Raw genomic sequence first — 23470 nt, 5'->3', positions numbered from 1 at the left:
AGTAAACTTTATTTAGCAGGTCATATACATATATTTATTATGCATATTTTACTAGAATGAAAAAATGAGGAACAAATAAACAACATGAATGAGACAAAGCAAAAGTCACTTTAAAGACAATATTTGAGGCCAGGAAAGACCTGGCTAGAGTTTAATTAGTGATACTAACAGTAGAAATAGGCAGTTTGAAAACACAGAAAAAGAAAACTTATACCAGAGATGGTGAAGGAGATTATTAATCTGGAACCAGAGGATTCTAGTCACTGAGAATCATCTTGTTATAGAGCAAGGATGGTTTACCAACTTCACCATGATCTAGAATATAAACACATCTCTCACTCTGAAGCTGTTACTCTGACAAAAAACTCATGCCGAAACCTCTGGACAGGTGAACTGACAGGCAGAGTGTTTTCTTTAGAAGACACTGTAAAACAGGTAGGTATAATTTCCATCACTGAAAAGAAAGATTGCCCTTTGTAATTTAACGAGATGGCATCCTAATTTATTCATATTCTTCCTGATCTGGTGGTTAGGAGTCAGTTTCCCTTTCTGATCAACTCAAGATTGACTTGATGAATATGAAAAATTAACAGCAAAAAGTCCCTTAACAATGATGACCCACCAATAACCAACTGCAGTTAAGAGAACTTTATTATTTAAATATCACTCTCCCTTCCCCATAACCAAAACAGGACAAAATTCACTGATAAATAGCAAAAAGCATCAACAGAATACCACATATTTTTAGAGATCTACTTTGTCAGTTTTCAAAGGAATAACAAAAAAAGTCAAGAGATCTCATTAAAAGTATTTAGACAGATCATAATTTGAGGATTCCAAACTACTTATTTTTCAAAGAAATATCCCAGACTTTAAAAGAAGAATCAAAAGAAGAAAAATCATAAACAAAAATTTAAAAAAAAATTCTTAAAAAGGTAAATAGAAGTCATAATTTGGTTTCATTTTATTTGAAGCAGATTTTTAAATAAGACCATGACTACATCCATGGAAACTTTCTGAAAGAACAAAATTTTGTCTTACTGCAAAGATTAAAGCAGTTTCAGGAAGCTGAAAAACACTCGTTCTTTTATGACTACCTTTGCTTGCTCTTAATGTATTCCAAATTCCTGTTCCATATTGTACTTCAATATAGAAACATATCGTTGGCAATAAAGTTCCATCAGATACTTCATGATAGTTCTGCTGGAGCAGGTTGGGGGGACTCTCTGTTTTAGAAAATACAGATGGAGTCAAATGTCTTAGAAGTTCTAGTTGAAACATGGTCCTCTGTATTAGACTCTTGAAGAAATCAATCAGCTCCTTCTACAGCTGTTGTGGCCACAGGTTTCACATAGTATGGACCTTCACTCAGGTAAGTTCTCAGTCTCAAATAATTTGGGTTCCCAAAGATTTCTGAAATTGTCTTGGAATTGGCAAGTGCTTTCACCAGTTCATATTTGGCATCCTTGGAAGCTTTATCATGCTCCACAGACCGGTCCACCACATATTCTACAAAACCCGGACTGTTAAACATAAGTTTCTGAGCCCAGGGTTGGTTTGCAATGGCCTGAAATAGAAGACAGAAAAAAATACCTTTCTCTGGGCCTTGAAAAATTAAGTTTGTTAATGGGATGGAGTAGTATTTAGGAAGAAGTGTGGTAGAATGAACCTTTAAAATGTTACCTTTCAGATTTGGAGATTAAAATGAAGCAAATTATGTTACACATACTTATGAATACTGCAAAACAAACACCACTATTATACTATATGACTACAGTGCACTAATAAGAAAATTTCAAAAATTACCTTTTCCTCCAAAGTAAATTACCTCCTAATAAACAAATGTAAGAAACAATTTTAAATACCTAAAAGCTTAGAATACAAAGATGTTCATCACAGTGTGAAAGTTACAATATAAATGTGTAATAATGGAGGAATGATTAAGTAATTTATGTAGAAATAAAAGAAAACACTAAGACTGTTTACAAAGAATAGGCAAAAAGACATGGGTTGATGTGTTACATGACAAAAGCAAAGTTAGAAGACTACCCTAAAAACATTCATACACATACCCAAGATATTTTTGAGAATGTTTATTATAGTACCACTTGTAACAGATGCTTTGGAATGATGCTTCATTTGGAGAATGATACATTGTGGATTTGTAATGAAACACTGACTTCTAATTTCCTCTTTTAAAATGTAAATACACACACACAGAGGCACTTTTTTTTTTTTTTTTGGTATTGGGGACTGAACCCAGGGATGCGATATCACTGAGCTGTATCCTCAGCCCCTTTTATTTTTTACTTTAGTTGCCTAGGCTGACCCTGAACTTGTGATTCCACTGCCTTAGCCTCCCAAGTAGCTGGGATTACAGGCATGCACCACTGTGCCCAGATCACTGATATAACATATTAAAGAGAAAAAGCAAACTGTAGAATGATATGACTAGTGTGATACCATTTACAAAATTTAAGAATATTTAAAACACTATAATGTATTTTGTTTATATAGGCAACATGTAGTAGAAATATGAAATGACATACAGGCCTGGAAATCCTGAATTTGTGATCGTGATTACATCCAGGGAAGAAGGGGAATGGGATTGTGCAGAGGTAGTAAGGTATGACTGTTCGGAATACTTCAACCAAAATACATACTAAAACTAGATTGAAATACAACAATCAAACAACTTCATTTGATTTGAAAAATCTGTACTTCTCAGTATTTTCCAAAATTTTAAATAAGCAACTTTTATGTTTATTAAAACTTCACCATTACATTTTAGTGAAGAACAAGTATTAAGTTTATAGTTTCTTTCTTTCAAACTTATTCTACAGACCAGCAGCATTAGCACAACCTGGAGCTTACTAGAAATTCAGGCTCTTAAACTCCATCTCAGAACTACCATGCATCTACATTTCAACAAGATCCCTGAAGTTAATATTTGAGAAATACTGACCTAGATAACAATAACTAATGATGAAAAGTGGACTTAAATAGCTATCCCAAAGAGAAAACTTAAAAAATTATCTCTACAGTCATGGCAAACTAAGTAGAGGAGGATAAGGTAGAATAGCAAAATCAAAATAAACTGATAATGAGATACCCATGGAGAAGCCAAATGCCCTTCTCATACAGTGATTATAAGGGTGAAGTGGTCTCTAAAAGCAGATGTTCTTGAAGATGATAGGAATATCTGTATCTTTCAAGACTCAGATCACAAAACACATCCTCAGGAAGCCTTCCCTCTCCAATCCCATCCTAGTTTAGGCCTAGTATGCTGTGTGAATCCCATTATGATAGGATTACCAAAGATATGACTACATTTCTATGAGCCCAGGCACCATGCCAAGTGCTGGGATTACAAAGACAAATCAGATATGGTCCTTCTCTTCACAAACTGCTTAATGGGGGAAGAGATTAAGTATGCAGAGACAGGTAATAAGTATCTTTATAATTACATTTACTGCCTGGCTCCCTCAACAGACAAAAAGCTTCAAGAAACTTTTTTTTTTTTTAGATGTTGATGGATCTTTATTTTGTTTATTTATATGTGGTGCTGAGAATTGAACCCAGGGCCTCACACATGCTAGGCAAGTGCTCTACCACTGAGCCACAACTCCAGTCCCAAGAAACTTTTAATCTATTTTATTCACTGTTGTACCCCTCACACTTAGTAAAAGAAAAAGACAGAGAAATATTTTCTGAATAAATGAATAAATGCAATGTATGAAAGCCAACATTAACGTTTTGTTTAAAATTTGCTTAAATTTTTAAAAATGTATTTAAAATTTAACACTGAGTTAATCATCAGTTTGGGCAAACTGTGCTAAAAAGATAACCTGAACTAGGTCTTAAAGAATAAATAAGAGGATAACAAGCAAAGTTAGGGAAGAGTGTCGGATACAGAAAGCACAGCAAAATACAGAGATGTGAAATAAGCAGGTCGGCATCCCTAGAGCATTAAGTGCCAAAAGAAGAATGCCAGAAAATAAAGCTCAGGAAGAAGCTGAGGGATGGGTCAATTGAGTATGGTAGATAAGGAATTTGGAATTAATTTGTGATCTCATAGCACCCTGTTCAAACTTCAAACAGAACCTAGCACATTTTTGTTTTGGGGGTGAAGGGGATTGAACCCCCAGGGCCTCATACATGCCAGACAAGCACTCCACCATGGAGACACATCCCTAGAAGCTAATACCTTTTACTGAACAATCTGTTAATATCTTCCTCTTTGGTCTCTGAAGCAGCAGAGAGCAGAACCTGTGCTCTACACTGTGCATCCATAGGGCAAGGCACAGGAAATGAATTCTAGGTAATCATGGGTCAAATGAGCAGTCCCAGAAGGACAGATGGAGAAGAAAATACCTACCGTGAACACTTTTAAGGCAGCACAGTGTAGTTCAGGGAAGGGTTGATTACTGATACCACGAAAGAGGTCCAGTGAGTCACGGGATAAAGAGGAAAACCAAGATTCTGTCATCCTCAGGAGATCATCAGTCTGCTGCTCCGGCTATAGGACAGAAAAGGAAAATTTCACAAGATTACTGTATCTGGGGAAAACCATGCATTTCAAAGCCAGAAAACCTGGGTTTAGACATTCATGAATTTGCTGTGTGTTCTTAGCTTAGTCTGAAGCATTCATCTTCAAATCCAGCCCAGATTCTTCCCAGTTTGTTTGTTTGTTTATTTATTTTTAAGTTGTAGTTGGACACAATACCTTTATTTCACTTAGTTATTTTTATACTGAGGGTTGAACCCAGGGTCTTGCACATGTAAGGCTAGCGCTCTCCTGCTGAGCCACAACCCCAGCCCCATCTTCCCAGTTTTTGATGGATAGGATTCACCAATATCTATGGCCTATTTACTTCTGATATTATATGATTCCACTTTAACTAAAAATGTTACTAGTCATATTATGAAAGTTCTCTTCTTTTACTAGAAGTGAGACAGATGACATTTACTTGGTCAGTGTTTACATTAACTAATGTTATGTTGACTTATACAGACAGATTTACTCTCCCAAACATGACACTGTCCTTCATTAATTTCCCAGTCCTCTTACTGGTAAATATAGAAGAGACGAAACTGCTTCCAAACATCTGATTTTTAGCTCTGTGGAGGCATTTTTTGCTTGATGTCCAATCCTCATGAGCAAGCGTTCAAAGCGAGTTCCTTTGAAGGTAACAATGAGATTTCAAATTTTTTTTTTAATATGGTAAAGTATACAAAACTTAAAATTTACCATTTTAACTATACATTTCATTGTCATTACAAGTACATTCATATTGTTGCAGAACTTTTCAACAACTCAGCTATAATTCTGTGCATATTAGCAATAATTCCCATTCCTCCCTAATCCCCTGATAACCACTATTCTCCTTTGTTTCTAAGAATTTGACTATTCTAGTATCTCATCTAAGCAGAATCTTACAGTATCTGCTTTCCATGCCTGGCCTATTTCATTAGCATAATGTCTTCCCACTTCCTTTGTGCTGTGACACATGTCACATATTAATAAAGCTGAGTAAGATTCCATTGTAGACATATTAACATTTTGTTCATTTTGTTTGCCCATTTATCCATCAATGAACATTGGGGTTGCTTCCACTAGTTTGGGCTATAACAATTCTGCCATGAACATAGGTATACAAATCTGTTTAGGTCCTTGTTTTCAATCCTTCTTAGAATATATTTAGAAGTAAAATTCTGGACCATATAGTACTTGGTTCATTTTTTTGTGGAACTTGCGTATTATTTTCCGCGGGGGTTGCAACATTTCACACTCCCATCAGTAAAAGGATTGTGCCTTCGCCATATCCTAACATCCGTTACTTTATAATTTTGTAATTAAAAAAAATTGATAGCATCCTAATGGATATGAAGTATACTTTCATACATTATGACCCCTATCAACCTAAATCACATAAAAATAGGCATCTAGTCAGAAACCAAATGACAGATCTAAAGCACACAATTATATGCAATGTAGCACATATAAGGCAAAGTGTATAGGATTGGAATCAAAGGACCTGGATTTGAGTAGCAGCTGCCCCAGTCTGTATGATCTTAGAAAATTTTCTTAACTTCTCTGAGTTTCAGCTACCTTATCTGTAAAATGAGAATGACAATGGTATGTTCTTTGCAGGACTGTAAAAGGATTATATGTCATAGGTACAAGCACTTAGAGAAAAGTACATGCAGCAGGGATATTAGCTGCAATACATACGGCATATTAATTTTCAATATATACTTCAAAAGGGTTTTCATAACAGTGCTGCATATATTATTTTTTGTGAAGAATTTGTTGTGCTGTTAAGATAATCACGGATGTGTCATAAAAGTATATTCCTTAACATAAAAGCTTATAAGTTTTTGTTTCCTTTCTGACATTACAAATAAAATTCATTAAATATTCACAACAATCCTGATAAGTCAATTTTTATGCCTTTTTTATAAATAAGGCCCAGAGAAGTGAGGTAAGTGAAATTCAAAAAGCTAATGTTAATGGATGGGGTTGTGGCTCAGTAGTAGAGTACCTGCCTAATACATTTGAGGCACTGGGTTCAATCCTCAGTGCCATATTAAAAAAATAAATAAATAAATAGATAAATAAAATAAAATTATTAAAAAAAAAAGCTGTTAGTGTGGTCTTTCTACCATGAATACTATTCAAAGAAGACATACAGGAAAGAGTATTTGGTCCTAATTGGTTGGTAGAACACTGAACATTGAGAAGTAAGAAGTAAAAGAGTTTTAGACTTTAAATTATGAGACTTCGAGAGATGAGTCCATAGTCATGGTGAAGACTACTACCAAAAAAGTAGTTTCTACAATGCAATTAACCCACCAGCAAAAGAACTTGAGTTATTGCACCATTATGAAAAATAAGACACAACTAAAGAAAGTTAAGACAAGTTATACCAACCGGTTTTCTGTAAAACCTGTTTGCCTTCAACATTGGATCCCAAAATTCCAATTGTGTCTACAGCTACGCCAATCATGGTGGGGTCCTGACTTTCTGTCATTTCAAACACCTTTTCCACAAAGACAGGGTAACGCTCACAGATCTGTTGAGGACTATCCATGACAGCCAGGTTTCCAAAAAATTTCACAAATCCTAAAGATATTTAGAAAAATACATCTTAATAAAAGAGTTAAACAGTACAAATTGTGGGCTCTATGTTTTCAAAGGAACAGTAATAAACAACAGGCCAGAAAGAGAAAGGCTATAGAGTTGCCTGGAAACCTGAGACCATTCAGATATCCAAATGACTGGTGATATGTGGTCCTGAGAGAATAGAAACCTCAGGGTACCAGTGGTGCAGAGGAAGAAGAACAAGGACAAATGGATACAAATTAGAGTAAGGCAAGGTTAGAGTCATTATTGGGAAGACACTTTTAAACATACGTGCTCAATAAAATAAGGTAGGTTACATTAGGAAGCAGTAAATCCCCAACTTTTGGGGAGTGCTAAGGATTAATTAATCAAGCCCTAAAACAGAATGGCCAGAGCAGATCCTGTATCATACAGATTCCAACTCACAGATGTGATCAATATACTGTATGTATGTATGTATCAATATACTGTAAATGTTAGTATTATTATTTTTATTTACAGTTCTTTTAATTGAGCTTCTAAAGAAAATAACCTTAATGCTTTAAAAAGCACTAATATTTCAAGAAAAGCAGTCAACAGTGCTTGCATGGCTCTCAGAGCAATGGATTCTACCTACTAAGGGACTATGGGTATCATTTTTTAAAATTAACTTTTTGAATTAACAAATTGCATTATGTATTAAGTGAAACATATTTTGAATTACACATACATTACAGAATGACTAAATTGAACAAATTAACATCTTATCTCATACCCTTTTTATGGTGAAAAATTTAAAATCTATTCTTAATGATTTTAAAAAACATGATACATTATTATCAACTAGTCCATATTTCTCCTAACTGAAATTGGTATTTTTTTAAAACATCAAATTGTACACTTTATTTATTTTTATGTGGTACTGAGAGTTGAACCCAGTGCCTTGCACGTGCAGGCAAGCACTCTACTACTCAGCCACAACCCCAGTTCTGAAATCTGTATCTTTTGAAATTTGTTATCTATCCAACCCTGCCTCACCAACCCCTATAATCACAATTCTATTCTCTACTTCTGTAAATTTGACTCCTTTAGTTCATGTACTGTTGAGATCATGTGGTATTATCTTTTTATGCCTTGCTTTTTCCACTTAACATAATGTTCTCTATCCATGTTGCTGAAGCTATCAGGATTCTTTCTTTTTAAGGTTAAAGAGTAGTCTATTGTGGATGTGATCCACATTTTCTTTCCTTTATTTTGTTCTGTGATATGGGGATCAAAACCAGGGTCTCCTACATGCTAAGCAAGTGCTCTTATCACAGAACTATATTTATAACCTCATATTTTCTTTATCTGTTATCTACTGGCAGTCACTTAGGTTGATCCCATATCTTGACTATTGTGAATGCTGCAAAGAACAAGGGAATGTAGGTATCTCTTCCACATATTGACTTCACATCCTTTGGATACATACCCAGTAGGAGGACTGCCAGTTCATCTTCTAGTTCTCATTTTAGTGTTCTGAGGACACTCCATACTATTTTCCATTATGGTCATATACTAACTGGCATTCCCATCAACAGTGTGCAAGAGTTTCCTCTGCTCCCTGTCTTTGTCAACACTTGCTACCTTTCATTTTTTTAATATAAGCCACTCTTAAATAGGTGTGAGATGATTTCCCACTGTGGTTCTAGTTTGCATTTCCCTGATGATAAGTAATGTTGAACATTTTTTCATATACCTGACAGGCATTTAAAAAAATTATTATATTTATACACACACACACACACACACACACACACACACACACACACACATTTTTTTTAGTTGTTAATGGACCACTTCCTTGCTACTAAATCATTTACATTCCTTATATATTTTGGATACTCACCCCTTACCAGATACATGGCTTACAAACATCTCTCCCATTCCATAGGCTGCCTATTCATTCTGTTGTTTCCTTGGCTATGCAAAAATCTTTTGGTTAGATACAATCCCATTTGTCTCTTTTAGCTTTTGTTGCTTATACTTTTAAAAGGTCATGTTCAAAAAATCTTGGTCTAGAACAGTGTCATGGAATTTTCTCCTATTTTTGTTTTGGCAGTTCCAGTTTCAAGTCTTAATATTTAAGTCTTTAAAACACTATGGGTTAATTTTTGCATATGGAGTGAAATACAAACCTAATTTCATTCTCTGCTTATATACATCTGGTGCCTTGACACCATTTATTGAGAAGGCTGTCCTTTCCTCATTGAATGTTCTTGGCATGTTTGTTGAAACTCAACTGGCCACAAATGCATGGTTTATTTCAGGATTCTATCTCACTTGTCTATGTGCCTGTTTCATGGCAGTACCATACTGTTTAGATTCTTATAGCTTTGTAGTATATTTTGAAGTCAGGGAAGCATTGCTTTAAACTACTTTGGTTACATTGTGTTTCTATATGAATTTTAGAATTTTATCCCCCTACATCTGTGAAAAACACCATTGGAATTTGGATAGAAATTATATTCAATCTGTAAATCGCTCTGGGTAATAGTATAGAAATTGAAACAATATCATTCTTTCTGATCCATATATCTGGGATATCACTCCATTTGTGTCTTTAATTTTCTTCACTAGTTATTTTACAGTTTTCAGAGTGGAGATCTTTCATCTTCTTAATGAAATTCATTCCTAATTTTATTTTATTTTTATGAACATTATCATAATGGAATTATTCTATTTTCTAGTACTGGAGATTGAATCTAAGCCTGAAGCATGCTAGGAAGTTTTCTGCAAATAAGCTACATCCCTATCCCATGAGGATATTTTCTTTTTCATATAGTTGCTAGAGTATGGAAATGCTACTGATTTTGTATGTTACTATTGTATTCTGCAACTTTGCTAAATTCATTCAGGCTTTTTTGGCAGAGTCTTTATTCTATAAGTAAGATCATGTGGGGCTGGGGATAGGGCTCAAGTAGTAGCACGCTCGCCTAGCATGCGTGAGGCACTGGGTTTGATCCTCAGCACCACATAAAAATAAAATAAAGATATTGTGTTCACCTAAAGCTAGAAAAATAAATATATATAAAAAGAACGTGTGATCTACTTATAGCAGCAATTTAATGTCTTCTTTTCAGATTTGGATACCTTTTATTTTTTTTCTTTTACATAATTGCTCTAGTTAGAACTTCAAGTACTATGTTAAGCAGAAGTAGTACCAATCCTTGTCTTGTTCCTGATCAGAGAAAAATTTTTAACTTTTCACTGTTGTGTAGGTTACTCCTTCTACACCTTTTAATAAGAGATTTATGAAATAATGTTGAATGTGTCAAAATGCCTTTTCTGTTTCTACAAGCACAATCATATGAGTTTGCATTCTTCATCTGTTAATTTGTTGTACAACATTTATTGATTTGCATATTGAATCATCCTTGCATCTCTGGGATAAATCCTACTTGTGAATAATGATTCTTTTAACATACTGCTAAATTTGATGGACATCAGTATCTTCTAAAAGGAACTGGCTCAAAGCAAAATAATTCCTGGCCTCTTCTAGCCAATGTAAGTCAGAAGCAAAACATGCACTGTCACTTCCACAGGAACCACTATTTCTTACCTGGCAAATAGAAGCTAGAGAAAGGATCAGAATCTGCCCCAACAATTATGTTAGAAATCTGGTCAATTACTCCTTCTTGAGCAAGGTATTGTCGTCCATGATGGGTATATGCTAGAGATGTCACCATCTCTATACAGGTGGCTCTATAAAGAAAGAACAAAAACAAGGAGGTTGTGCACATGAATAGGCTGCTTTTAAAACTGTTTTCATACAGGTTATCTTAATCTTTTCACCAAATCTGAAAGGTTAATACCCTTGGCTCTTCTTAGATAAGGACACAACACTTACAAGGTGAAAATGACATATTTGGAATATCACTTGCTGTTACAAGATAGAATTTATACTTAAATCTTGACTTTTTGACTTGAGGCCCACTATTGTTTCCACTATAACATAGCTGTTTCCTAAGAGATTTTTAGCTTTTATTTTGAAATGTCAAATACACACAAAAAGTAAAGTGATTAGTACATTAAACTACCATGCATTCATAACCCTGATTTAATAACTATCAAGATTTTGCTTTACTTACTTCATCTTTCTTTCCCATTTTTTGCTGAACTATTTTAAAGATAATCCTAGTTATCGTGCCATTTACCCCTACACACTTCAGTATGCATCTGTAAAAAACATGAATATTTCCTTACATAATTATACTGTAATTACCATATATTAACAACTTAACAATTCTATGGTATCATCTAATTTTCAACCATGAAAAAATTACTCCCAATAACTAAAACAGTATTTTTATAGTTGATGCTGAAGTATGTTAACTGATCATTTGCAGGTTTTTTCCCTATGTTCTTGTTAGGATAATACACAAGTGCTTTTAAATTTAACTAATGACTGATTTATACATATAGGTTTAATAATTCAGTTACACTTAAAGCACATAGGACATCAGAATCTGGATTTTAGGACTGAGGGTGTAGTTCAGTGGCTGAGAGCTTGTCTAGTATGTGAGAAGTCCTGGTTTCAAACACTAGCACCACAAGCAAACAAAAAAAAAGTCATTTGGTTAGAAGAGAATAAAAACTTACACACATAAAGATGATAACTATACTAATATGGTAACAGCAAAATACTTGTTCAACAGTGAGGATAATAGCAAACTGGAATATTAATAAGGAGACGTTTGGCATATAATAAAGTGAACTTAAGAGAGTAAGGAGAATAGGGATCTAGAAAAGATTGGAATTAACATTCATTTGAGGATCCATGTCTGTCAATTGGTTTATTGGTTTCTATGGTCAGTTCATTTACTCCTCACATCTTCTTTAGAGTTGTTATTCCATCAGAAAGATGAAGAAACTGAGGTGTAGAAAGGCTACAATCATTTGTCCAAGGTCAAACAGCTGATAAGTAGAAGAGAGGTATGCAAGGTCAAGTCCATCTCCTTTTCAAAAGCCCATATTTTTTCTAATAAGTCAGTGCTATTATTTAACAAGGCCAATGAATATATCTGATAAAATGTTAAGTAATCCGAAATGGCAGTTACCACGTGACTGCAACTATTTAAGAGCATACCTGCCCAGCGACAGGGGACATAATCACTTGAAAAAACTGAATTGTCTTGCAGGGCTTTGCTAAGTTCCAATATGTTAATGTTATTGTAATGGAACTTGAGTGATTTCACATAATTTTTTTTTTTTTTTTTTTTTTTGGTACTAGGGATTGAACCCAGAGGTTTTAACCACTGAGCCACATCCCTAGCCCTCCCCTCCTTTTTAAAAAATATCTTTGTTTTTTTAATATGGTGCAGTGGTCAACCACTGAGCCACTTGCCAGCCCCCTCCTCTCCTTTTTCTGGTACTGGAAATGAACCCAGGGGAACTCAACCACTGAGCCATATCCCCAGCCCTTTTTTGTATTTTATTTAGAGACAGGGTCTCACTGAATTGCTTAGCGCTTCTCCCTGAGTTGCTGAGACTGGTCTTGAACTCATGATCCTCCTGCCTCAGCCTCCTGAGACACTGGGATTATAGGCATGCACCATCACGTCTAGCTTACAGAAGTCTTGAGGTTGCAGACTAGACACAAGCTCTAATAGAGCAGATCATGACAGGTCCCAAGGCTGGTTCTTGGCCCTCTAAAAGAGGTCTTTTCTATTTAAGATCTGTCAGTGAACACACCTGACTAGCACATCCTCACCAGTCAGCTCTCTCAGAAGCTGGGTTACCAATCCACTTGTGGTACAGTAGTTTAAAGATTCTGATGACACAGAAGAAATCTCCACAATTAGCTGGAAAAAAAAAAAAAAAAGGAAAAACGTCAAAACAGCCACAAGCCTATTAGGTCTCATTTTAAATTAAACGCAGAACTGGGTACTTCATATGATTTGAGTTTTTAAAACTCCATTAATTTGTCTCTAGGAAAACTTCACTGAACACATAAGAAATCACTTGGCACCAAAATATTCCATTATATCTGTGTGTATCCGCACCCCCCATCATCAATCTTGGCATAAAAGCCTAAATTAGCCAAAATAAGCAGATTATTTAAAACATTCATTCATGAGCTAGGAATGTAGCTTAGTGGTAGAGCACTTGCATGGCAGTATGAAGAACTGAGTTTGATCCCCAGCACCTCAAAGGAAAAAAATAGTTCATCAATTCAGTTACTTCTTCATTTAACAAGTGTGCCCTGAGAGCTTACTGAGAGATAAAGGACACTGAAGACTTTGAGAAGTGACAGAAACAGATATAAATTTTTAAAAGATCTTTTTTTTTTTTTTTGGTGCTGGTGGGGTGTACCAGAGAATGAACCCAGGGGCACTCAGCCACTGACCTGCATTCCCAGCCCTATTCTGTATTTTATTTAGAGAAAGGATTTCACTAAGCTGCTTAGCTCCTTGCTGTTGCTGAGGCTGGCTCTGAACTTGAAATCCTCATGTCTCAGCTTCCTGAGCTGCTGGGATTACAGGCATGCATCACTGCACCGGCTAAAAGATTATTCTTATATACACTTCAAAACATCTTGCTATACATGATAAGTACATACAACTACATGTCAATTAAAAAACAGCATTCTGACTGCATGTAAGATAGATGAAGGATGAATGACAATAACAGATGAGGTAAGCTGCAGTGGTAAATTATCATAGGGTAGGGTGTGGGGATATACCAATAAAGAGAAATGCACAAGTTTAGGCAAAACCAACACATAAGGCCTTATAAGAATGAACTCAAGGTCTAATACACAACTCTGTAACAAACTTTGGGGCAGGGCCAGTTTGTTACTGCTGTATTTTACAATGGCCATGGGGTAGATCAGGATTCAATTTGAGCATGAGTATGAGGGGCTGGAATATGTCCACTGGGGCAATAGTTAGTGAGCAGTTGGATGTGAAGATCTTACTTCAAAAGAAAGGCCTGGGTTGGAAATTTACATTTGAGTCATCATCACATAGGTGGGAACTGAAATCACAAGATAAATCAAACTAAGTTGTAGTCCCAGCATTTAGGAAGCTGAGGTGGGATGATCCCTAGAAACCAGGAGTTTGAGGCTAACCTGGGCAACGGAGCGAGGCTGTTATCAAAAAAAAAAAAAAAAAAAAAAAAAAAAACACCACCAACAACCTAGAAATGAGTACAGGGTACAATAAAATCTGGGGTTGAGACTTTGCCTTCATGAATGCAAACAATTAAAGGTTATCGGAGAATAAAGAACTGGGAGATTAAAAAGAAATAGAAATGCAAAAGGAAAACCAGAGTAGTGTGGTATCAGGGCATGTAAAGTAAGAAAGTTTTGTAAAGAAGGAATTAAGACTTTACAGGGTTCCATTTTGAGTATGCAGCCTATTAAGTATGTCTTTCGGTCAATTACTCCTTTGTTGGGCCTGGTGGTACAGGCTTGTAATCCCAGTGATTTGAGAGGCTAAGACAAGAGGACTGCGAGTTCAAAGCCAGCCTCGCAATTTAGCAAGGCACTAAGCAACTCAGTGAGACCCTGTCTCTAAATAAAATACAAAAAAGGGCTGGAGATATGGCTCAGTGGTTAAGTGCCCCTGGATTCAATCCCCGGTACCGCCCTCCCAAAAGTACTTCTTTACTAGTGAGATAATATTTAAGACCAGTTTCAATGCTATCTCCTCTAATAGAGCAATTATACTACACCATTTTTTGTATGACTCTCCCACACACCAGCTGGGAATTAATTCCTATATTCCTAGCATCTTGGAATAGGGCCTAACACAGATTATATATCGAATAAACACACATTAAATGAACCATCTTGCCTTCCATTTCAAGTTTACTATATTTTGCTTTGTAAATGTCCCAAAGTTTTTAGTCTTACCTCATATACCCTGTATCGAACAATATCATTTGTTTTCATTACATTTTTCAAATCATCCAGCAGATTGCTTTCAAATAAAGCCTCAAGTCCAGCTTGAGTTAGTGATATTCTTGACAGGGATTTGATAGCCTTACAAGGAAAGAAAATATCTCTTAAGTCACAAAAATACAAAATATTTATATCTACTTCTTGAGAATGATGTGAAAATCAGTGCACAAAATGTACTTGCCCAATAAGCAGTCATTACATTTTAGCTATTGTTATTTGTAAATAACTGGAAAAGATCAAGTAACCCAATGTAAACCCAATAATGTAAATATATGTATCACAGAAAAGGAGTTCACTACTATGTATTTGATAACCATTTATTTATCTGATACCAGCTACATGAGGCTATAAATTCAGTTCCATCAATCATCAATTTAACCCTTCACCTCTCAATTCATAAGGCCTTTTTTGAATTTAAGTCACTAATGTCTCTACGTGTTAGTTAATATGTTCTAGTAAACTCACCGCTTTAGCTACAGATAGATTCTCTCCACCAATGCAATACACAATTTGTTTTAGTAGATCAGCATTATTTAGAATCTCAGTAACAGCATCAGAATTTTCAACAATTCTTCCAATCTGAGGGGGAAAAAAAAACACAGAAATACTCTTTCAAGGTATAGTAACATGTGAATAAATGACAGTCTAATTTCCTTAGTGTGCAATTATTTTAGAAGTTACAGCTATAGGACAGGTCACTAAAAATTCATAATGACCCAAATTCATTAAAATGGTGTAGTAACATATTTAGCACCTTTTTTTTTTAAAAAAAATTTTTAGTTGTCAATAGACTTTTATTTTATTTATTTATATGTGGTGTTGAGAATCAAACCCAGTGCCTCACACATGCTAGGCTAGTGCTCTACCACTGAGCCACCACTCCAGCCCCCACCATCTTTAGCACCTTTAAATGAAAAGGAAAAAACGAACAAGACACCATGGGTACAGAGTATTGATAAATTAGTGAACATAAACAACTCATATCAATTTTTAGTTGCACTGACTTTGGACAAATTAAATAACTTCTGAGCCTAATATCTTACTTGTAAAGTGGAAATAATGACACTTAATTCCAGGGTAGTTTTGAAGATTAAATGAGACTAAATAGGCAAAGTACCTACTGTGGTGTCTGGCACATACATGGTCAATGAGTAAATTGATACCATCTCCCTTTTTTATTGAATAACACCTTAGAGAAGAAAAGGAAGAGCAGTAGAGTATTAACTAGACAACTGCTTAGTTCCTAACATTTCAACAACATAATCTTTAGCAGAAGCTCTTTATTCACATAATAGGATTTTCTGGTTACCAAGATAGTAAGAGTTACTGTCTTAATTTTTTGGCTTACTGACCTTTAGGATAGCACTTATTTCATGTCACTACAATGTTAAGCAGAGCAGCTATTTAAACACCCAAGAATCTTTTTCTCTAGACTAGAAGCCTCTTACAAAAAAACAAAACAAAACAAACAAAAACCCATGATAGATTTATGTTGATAACTCCAACAGCACATGGCACAATGCCTGGCATGTCAAAGGAATTCAGTCATTATTTGGTGAGGTGAATGATTAAGATAGTACTAAGTGAATCTTTTTTACTTCAGCTTCTATTTCTCAGGTTATAATTCATTAGGCACAACAGAATAGAGTAGACATACCCTAGGAACACAGAGAGATTAAAACCCAGCATAGAACCTGCCCCAGAGAAGTTGGTTAATGTTGGTTCTTCTTATATAGTAAAGTTTCATACCTGGGACAGAGTGAGAATTTTAACAGAATCATCAGGGTGATTAAGTCCCCTTTGTAGGTCAACCTTGAGGTTCCTAGCCACGTGAACTGGTTCCACAGCTTGAAGCAATCTCTCCAGAATGGATACACACAAAGTAGTCTGTTCCCTAAAGGAGACACCATAGATCTCATTAGTTCATGTCCTGCCAGATTGGAAGCAACAGGCTAATAATAGTGAAGCTTGGCTCACTAATTTGTGCCATAAATACGTTTTTTTTTTTTTTTTAAATAGCAACTTCTATTTGCTCACTGAACATTTAGTAAGTACCTGTTATCTGCTTTGCATGTTTTGGGGCTACAACAAGGATTACGATATATTATTTAGTCTAAAGAAGTTCAGTCTAATGGAATATACAGAAAAATAAAAGGCAACTACAATCCAGGTAGATAAATTGCATAACCTAGGACTAGAAGCTATGGGAGCTTTAAGAACAAAAAGTATAGGGAAGGTTTCCTAGTTTGGTGACACCTGAACTAGGTTAAAAAAAAAAAAAAAGTCGAAATGATCTAGAAGAAAGGTACTCTAAGAAGAGGGAGTAGATGGAACTGCAGTTTTGGCTCAGCGGTAGAGCGCCTGCCTAGCACATGTGAGATGCTGGGTTTGATCCTCAGCACCACATAAAATAAATAAATAAAATCACGGTATTGTGTCCATCTACAACTAAAACTATTAAAAAAAAAAGAAGAGGGAAGAGGGAGTAGAAGCACACGAGAAACAGAGGAATAAAACACCTTGTTATATTTTCAAGGAACCACATGGGGCTTGGTATGACTAGGGTCAATAGGGAACAGATGTGGAGAAGGCAAAAGAGTGACATGAATAGCAAGAAATGAAACTGGAGAGATGCACAGAAGCCAGATTCTCAGAGATCCAGACTTTTTCCAGAAAAGCAATGGTAAGTCATGAGATGGCTTTCACAGAGAAGTAACAATGAGATCTAACTTACAGAAATCACCCTGGGCCTGGGTGGCTCAGTTGTACAGCATGTACTTAGCATGTACAAGGTCCTGGGTTCAATCACCAGCAGAAGAGATCAGAAACGAAAAAAAAAAAAAATCCTTCATCTGCATTAAAGAAAGAATTTTCAACATGAAGGCAGTTCATGTGGGAGGTGATAAAGAAGTAGACCAGAGAAATAGCAGTGGGGATGGAAGAGGGGGAAAAGATACAAAAGGAAAAGATCCTGTTTCAAGATCAATTTTCTGTCTTTTAATAAACAATACAAATAATGGGCTAACATATTGCTAATAGGAAACTACAATTAAACTAGTATAACTTTTCTAGATGACAATTAAGGAATACAAATCAAAAGTCTTAAAAATACATATACTTCCTTTAACTTAGGGATTCTACCTTGCATAACTGGGTCTAAAGGAGTACTAGAATGTTTTCATAGCTAAGAAAATTAAAAATATGCTTAGACAAAAACCTACATATTAATTCTCAAAGCAGTAGAAACAATACAAATGTTGATGAATGGATAAATACAGTGTGGCATAGCCATACAATATTCCATTTACCAATAAAATGGGAGGAAGTACTCATAATGCTGTAATATGAACAAACCTGCAAGTATTATATGCTAAGACACAAAAGGCTTTTTTTTTTTTTTTTTTTTTTTTGCGTGAGCCACATCTCCAGCCCTATTTGTATTTTATTCTAAATAAAATACCCTATCTCTAAGATAGGGTATCACTGAGTTGCTTAGTGCCTTGTTTTGCTGAGCCTGGCTTTGAACTTGAAATTCTCCTCCCTCAGCCTCTGAGCCATTGGGAGTGCATGAGCCACTACGCCCGGTAAAAGGCTTCTTTTGATGATGATTCTATTTATCTGAAATGTTCAGAATAGACAAAACAATAGAAACAGAAAGTAGGTTCCTGGTTGCCTAAAGGACAAGAATACAGGAGAAATGGGGAGTGACTACTTCTAGATTTGGGCTTCTTCTCCTTTAAAAAAATTGCTGACAAATTGGGAGGCTGAGATAGGAGGATCGCTTAAGCCCAGAAAGAGTTCAAGGTCAGCCTAGGCAGTATAGCAAGAACCCATCTCATTAAAAAAAAAGTTGTGATTACATATAAGAATTTCTAACATACAGTTCTGTGGCAGTAAGTATAATTACACATTGTTTTTGCAACTGTCACCATCATCCATCTCCAGATTATTTTTTTTATCTTCCCAACCTGAAACACTGTACCCACTGAACATTTTCCATCCTTTCTTCTCCCAGTCCTTTGAAACTACAGTCTTACTTTCTGTGTCTCTAAATTTATGTATTCTAGAGATTTCACATAAATGGAATCACAAAGATTGGTCCTTTTGTGTCCGCTTATTTCACTTAGTAGAAAGCCTTCAAAGTTCTTCTGTCAGAAATTCCTTCCTTTTGAAGGCTGCACATAAATACCCCTTTGTATTTATCCGCCACATTTTGTTTGGCCTTTCATCCTTTTTTTGACTTTAGCAATCGAGCAGATGTACAGTAAAATCTCACTGTGGTTTTAACTTGTATTTCCCTAATGACTAATAATGACATGACTCTTCATTTGCATATTTGCCATAAATACTCCTTCCTAATTTTGCCCAATTTTTGAGTATTTCACCTATTGCTATTGAATTTTTAATGCTTTATATATATCCTGAGTGTCATTCACCAGATATAGTCTTTGCAAAGACCTTTTATTTCCTCCATTGACTTGTCTTTTCATTCTCTTTAACTGTGACCTTGGAAGAGCAAAATGTTTAATTCTGATGAATTCCATTTTATTCTTTTCTCTACCTGCAGTAGTAGGGATTAAAAGGGCCTCAAGCATGTTGGTGAGTGCACTACCTTTTTGAATTTTTGAGACATGGTCTAAATTGCCCAGATTGGCCTTGAATTTGCGATCCTCCCGCTTCAGCTTCTTGAGTATCTGGGATTACAGGTGTGTGCCACTGTGCCTGGCTCGATTTGTTCTTCTGGTGTCTTCTTGAAGAAACCCATTAAACTCAAGGTCACAAAAAGTTTTTCATATACTTTCTTGCAGAACTTTTACAGTTTCAGGTTTTATTTTTAGGCCTATCATCTACTCTCCTACAATGCGGATGGGAATATAAAACGGTATAACCACTTTGGAAAACAGTTTGGCAGTTTCTTAAAAAGTTAAATATGTATCTTCTACACACTATCCAACCATTCCATTCCTGGCAAAGACTTGTACATGAATGTTCACAGCAGTGTTATTTATAATATCCCCAAACCAAAAACAACTCAATGTTCATCAACAAGGGATGGAAAACTCAATTTGGGTACACTCATATTGTGGACTACTACTTCGTAGTAAAAAGGAATAAATTAATCATTCATGCCACATGTATAAATCTCAAAATAATTACACTGTGCAAAAAGATATTAAAGAAGACTACATACTAGGGCGGGGGCTGTGGCTCAATGGTGGAACGCTCGCCTAGCATGTGTGAGGCACTGGGTTCAATCCTCGGCACCACATAAAAATAAAATATAGATATTGTGTTCACCTAAAAAACTAAAAAATAAATATTACAACAACAACAACAAAAGACTACACACTACACGACTCCTTTAAATAAAACACCTTTCCTTCCACATTACCAAAATTCCAGCAAACTCATCCATAATGATGGAAAGTAGATCAGTGGTTGCCTGCCTGAGGTGGGGAGAGATTACCAAGGGGAGTAAAGAAACTTCTGGGAGTGAAAAATATCTTCACTATCTTGATTGTGGTGATGGTTTCATGGTTTCAAGTTTTATATCAAAATTGTACATTTTATTATATGCAGGTTCATTGTATGTAAATTATTCCTCAATAAAGCTATTTTTAAAAAAGCAGTGTTAAGTTAAACTGCATAGCATGTCAATTTCAGGTCACATGGGGCCCTCTGGTACCCAAAGCCAAAGAGTTAATGACTTATAATCAGTCTTGTTTGACTTCCATTTTATAAAGCAGTTATCTTAGGACTTAATTTCACTCACAAAAATACCTGTCAAGATTCTAGGTTTAGTGGGGAAGGGAGGGGAGGATGGGAATGGGAAAGAGTAGAATGAATTGGACATAAATTTCCTATGTTTATATATGAATATATAACCAGTATAACTCCATATCATGTGCAAACACAAAAATGGGAAGTTATACTCCATATGCATATGTCAAAATACATTCTGTCATGTGTAACTAAAAAGAATTAAAAAATTAAAAACCAAAAAGATTCAAGGTTTACATCTACAAGATCACACAACCTAAACCAATATACAGCAACAGGATAATAGCAATGTATTTGGAGTATTTGGAGACTGCCAATATATTATCCAGAAAAGAATTATTCCCATAAACTGCAATTAGTATCTATTGTGTAACCAGTTCTGAACTGTTCTTAAAATTTCCATTAAAATTATTTCCTAAAATACTAGTCTGTCATTCAAGGACTGTCTTCCCCATGGACATTATTCCTTAAACTCTCTGTCTTTTCAGTTTCGGCTGCTTCTCTATTGCCAACTTGTGGCATAAACTTTGAAAATCTCTTCATCTATAATATGAAGAAGTTAGCCTAGGGGCCCTCTCTAAACTCTATTAACCTCACTTTGTATCAGGTTTACATACAGTATTGTATGTTGAGCCAGAGATGAACAAAATATGGCCTCTGCCTTAAAAATACTTACAAACTAGAAACACATACATGGAAAAACATAACAAAGCAATTATATCAAGTGTCATTAACAGAAATGAAGTTGCCCTTTAGGATATCTTGAGAAACTGAGACTTTCTGGTAGGATGGCATTTTCGCTGGGTCTTAAGCAGCTGACAGAATCTGTAGAGAGGAGACGGTGTTTCAGTCAGAAGGATTGGATGAATTAAGTTAGAAAAGTGCAAGTCATGCTCTAGGAACATTAATGCCACACGGTAGGTGAAACAGATGAAATGTAAGTGGAATGGAAAAAAAAGATAAAAGACTGGAAAAGTAGGATGGAAATATACTGTGAAAGGACCCAAATATCAGACTAAGAAATCATGATTTCAAACTGTAGGCAAGGGAAACCATGGAAAACATATGAGCTGACCTGAGAAGTTCCCTATGCCTACAGGTTGGGAAGGAATAGTTAGAAAAAAAAAACAGGAGGTAATGAGGATCAAGACTAATAGACCTATTGTATCTACAATAGACCTAGCAAGAGGGAGAGAATGAGAGCTTAGAAGAGAGAAAAAGGAGATATTTCATAGGTAGAGCTGAATAATGGAAACTAATGGATTTAATAAAGGGAGAAATCTTAAGTCAAAGCCAAGAAAGCCCTCTGAAATCATCCAGAGTGATCCAGCAGTTCATTACCTTTTCAAGTAGAAAGTTCACTTTTGAATTCTGTACCACATCTTAAAACTCCTTTAAATGATAAAATTATCCGTGTTTTTAATTGCAATTGGCATCTATTAAATGTGTACTAAATCAAAAGTAAAAGTTGCAGTTCTAATATTTTAACTTCTACTTCCATATTAGAAGTTTCTATTGTATCTCTGCTATTGACATTCCCATGTTATACAAGGTAAGTAAGTGTGTGGTAGGGTCTAAATTCTTTTTTAAAATTACAAACAATGAGATCATAACTTTTGCTATTTTTTTCTCATTGTACTTATTATGAGAGGTCTTTCTATATCCACACCTACAGTCCATCTTCTCTGACTTCCATGTTGCAAAGCAAGAATCTTAGCACTTAATTTCACCACAAATAATATTTTAAATAATTGCATAGTGTTACATAGCAATACCATATAATTAATTTATATTTCATTTTAATGAATATTTGGGTTGTTTCTGGGTTTTCTGCTATTACACACTACCTGTTATGAATATTCCTGGACATATAACATATTTTATGCAAACATACCTGAAATCTTATAACACAAATGACTCAAAATGTATGTGAAATTAAAATGTTGGTTACCAGATCAGGATCCTTTTTTTCAAAATATATATATATATATTTTTTAGTTGCAATTGGAAATAACTACTTTATTTATTTATTTTTAAAATGTGGTGCTGAGGATCGAACCCAATGTCTCACTCATGCTAAGCAAGCTCTCTACCACTGAGTCACAAACCCACCCTGGACAGGATCCTTTTTAAGAGAAAAAAAGACAAGAATTCGTACACATGGTTGTCGAGTTTTTGTAGATGGATGACCTTGGTTTTTTTCCTCCAATTTCTAATTCATGGATAAGGGAACGAGGCCAGGCGACTGGAGAAAACACACCCAGGGGCTGGACTTGAGTCCCTTCTCTCGCCTTCAAGCCCAAGATCCTTTCCTCTCTCCAATTCCGGCTAATTTCTGCTTCCCCAACATGGAAAGTCACTCTCCTCGCTTCCACCCACACATCTCCATACTTGGGGGTGCTCGCTCCAGGTCAAGCACCGGGATTCTCTCACCGATGGTTCTCGTTAAGCAGGGAGAAAAGCGGGCCGAGGCGCAGCTCCGCCGCTTGCTCTCGAAGTTCGTTAAGCGGCACAGCCTGTATCACCGATTGCAGCGCACGCAGCTCCTCCAGGGGCGCTTCCAACCGCGCCACCTCCCTCAGCAGCGCCAGCGCCTGCGCCGCCATCTTGCCGGCTTCTGCCCGCCGGAACAGCAGGTT

At 35.7% G+C, this 23470-nt stretch overlaps 1 protein-coding gene across 1 annotated transcript; it reads right to left on the bottom strand.

Annotated features, from left to right (window-relative positions):
* Positions 1 to 23470, bottom strand: Psmd5 (proteasome 26S subunit, non-ATPase 5). Its single transcript, XM_076845599.2, has 10 exons — positions 23265 to 23470; positions 16800 to 16944; positions 15516 to 15629; positions 15003 to 15131; positions 12839 to 12948; positions 10707 to 10849; positions 6935 to 7126; positions 5072 to 5181; positions 4379 to 4519; positions 1 to 1567 (listed from the first exon to the last, which is right to left on the bottom strand). Exons 1-10 carry the CDS (start codon positions 23435 to 23437, stop codon positions 1310 to 1312), a joined length of 1515 nt encoding a protein of 504 aa, XP_076701714.1. The 5' UTR covers positions 23438 to 23470; the 3' UTR covers positions 1 to 1309.

Source organism: Callospermophilus lateralis, chromosome 2 (assembly GCF_048772815.1).
Source record: "Callospermophilus lateralis isolate mCalLat2 chromosome 2, mCalLat2.hap1, whole genome shotgun sequence".
Classification (NCBI taxonomy): domain Eukaryota; kingdom Metazoa; phylum Chordata; class Mammalia; order Rodentia; family Sciuridae; genus Callospermophilus; species Callospermophilus lateralis.
Note: the sequence above shows the minus strand (reverse complement) of the source record. Positions and strands in the feature narration are given on the sequence as shown.

Excerpts from the sequence above, each read along its gene's own strand:
- Psmd5 (XM_076845599.2), bottom strand. The coding sequence starts at position 23,437 with ATGGCGGCGCAGGCGCTGGCGCTGCTGAGGGAGGTGGCGCGGTTGGAA. Across the intron at positions 16,945-23,264 it reads CTGCTTAACGAGAACCATCG|GGAACAGACTACTTTGTGTG; the intron begins GTGAGAGAATCC and ends TGTCTCCTTTAG. Across the intron at positions 10,850-12,838 it reads GGTGAGGATGTGCTAGTCAG|AGCCACCTGTATAGAGATGG; the intron begins GTGTGTTCACTG and ends CTTTCTTTATAG.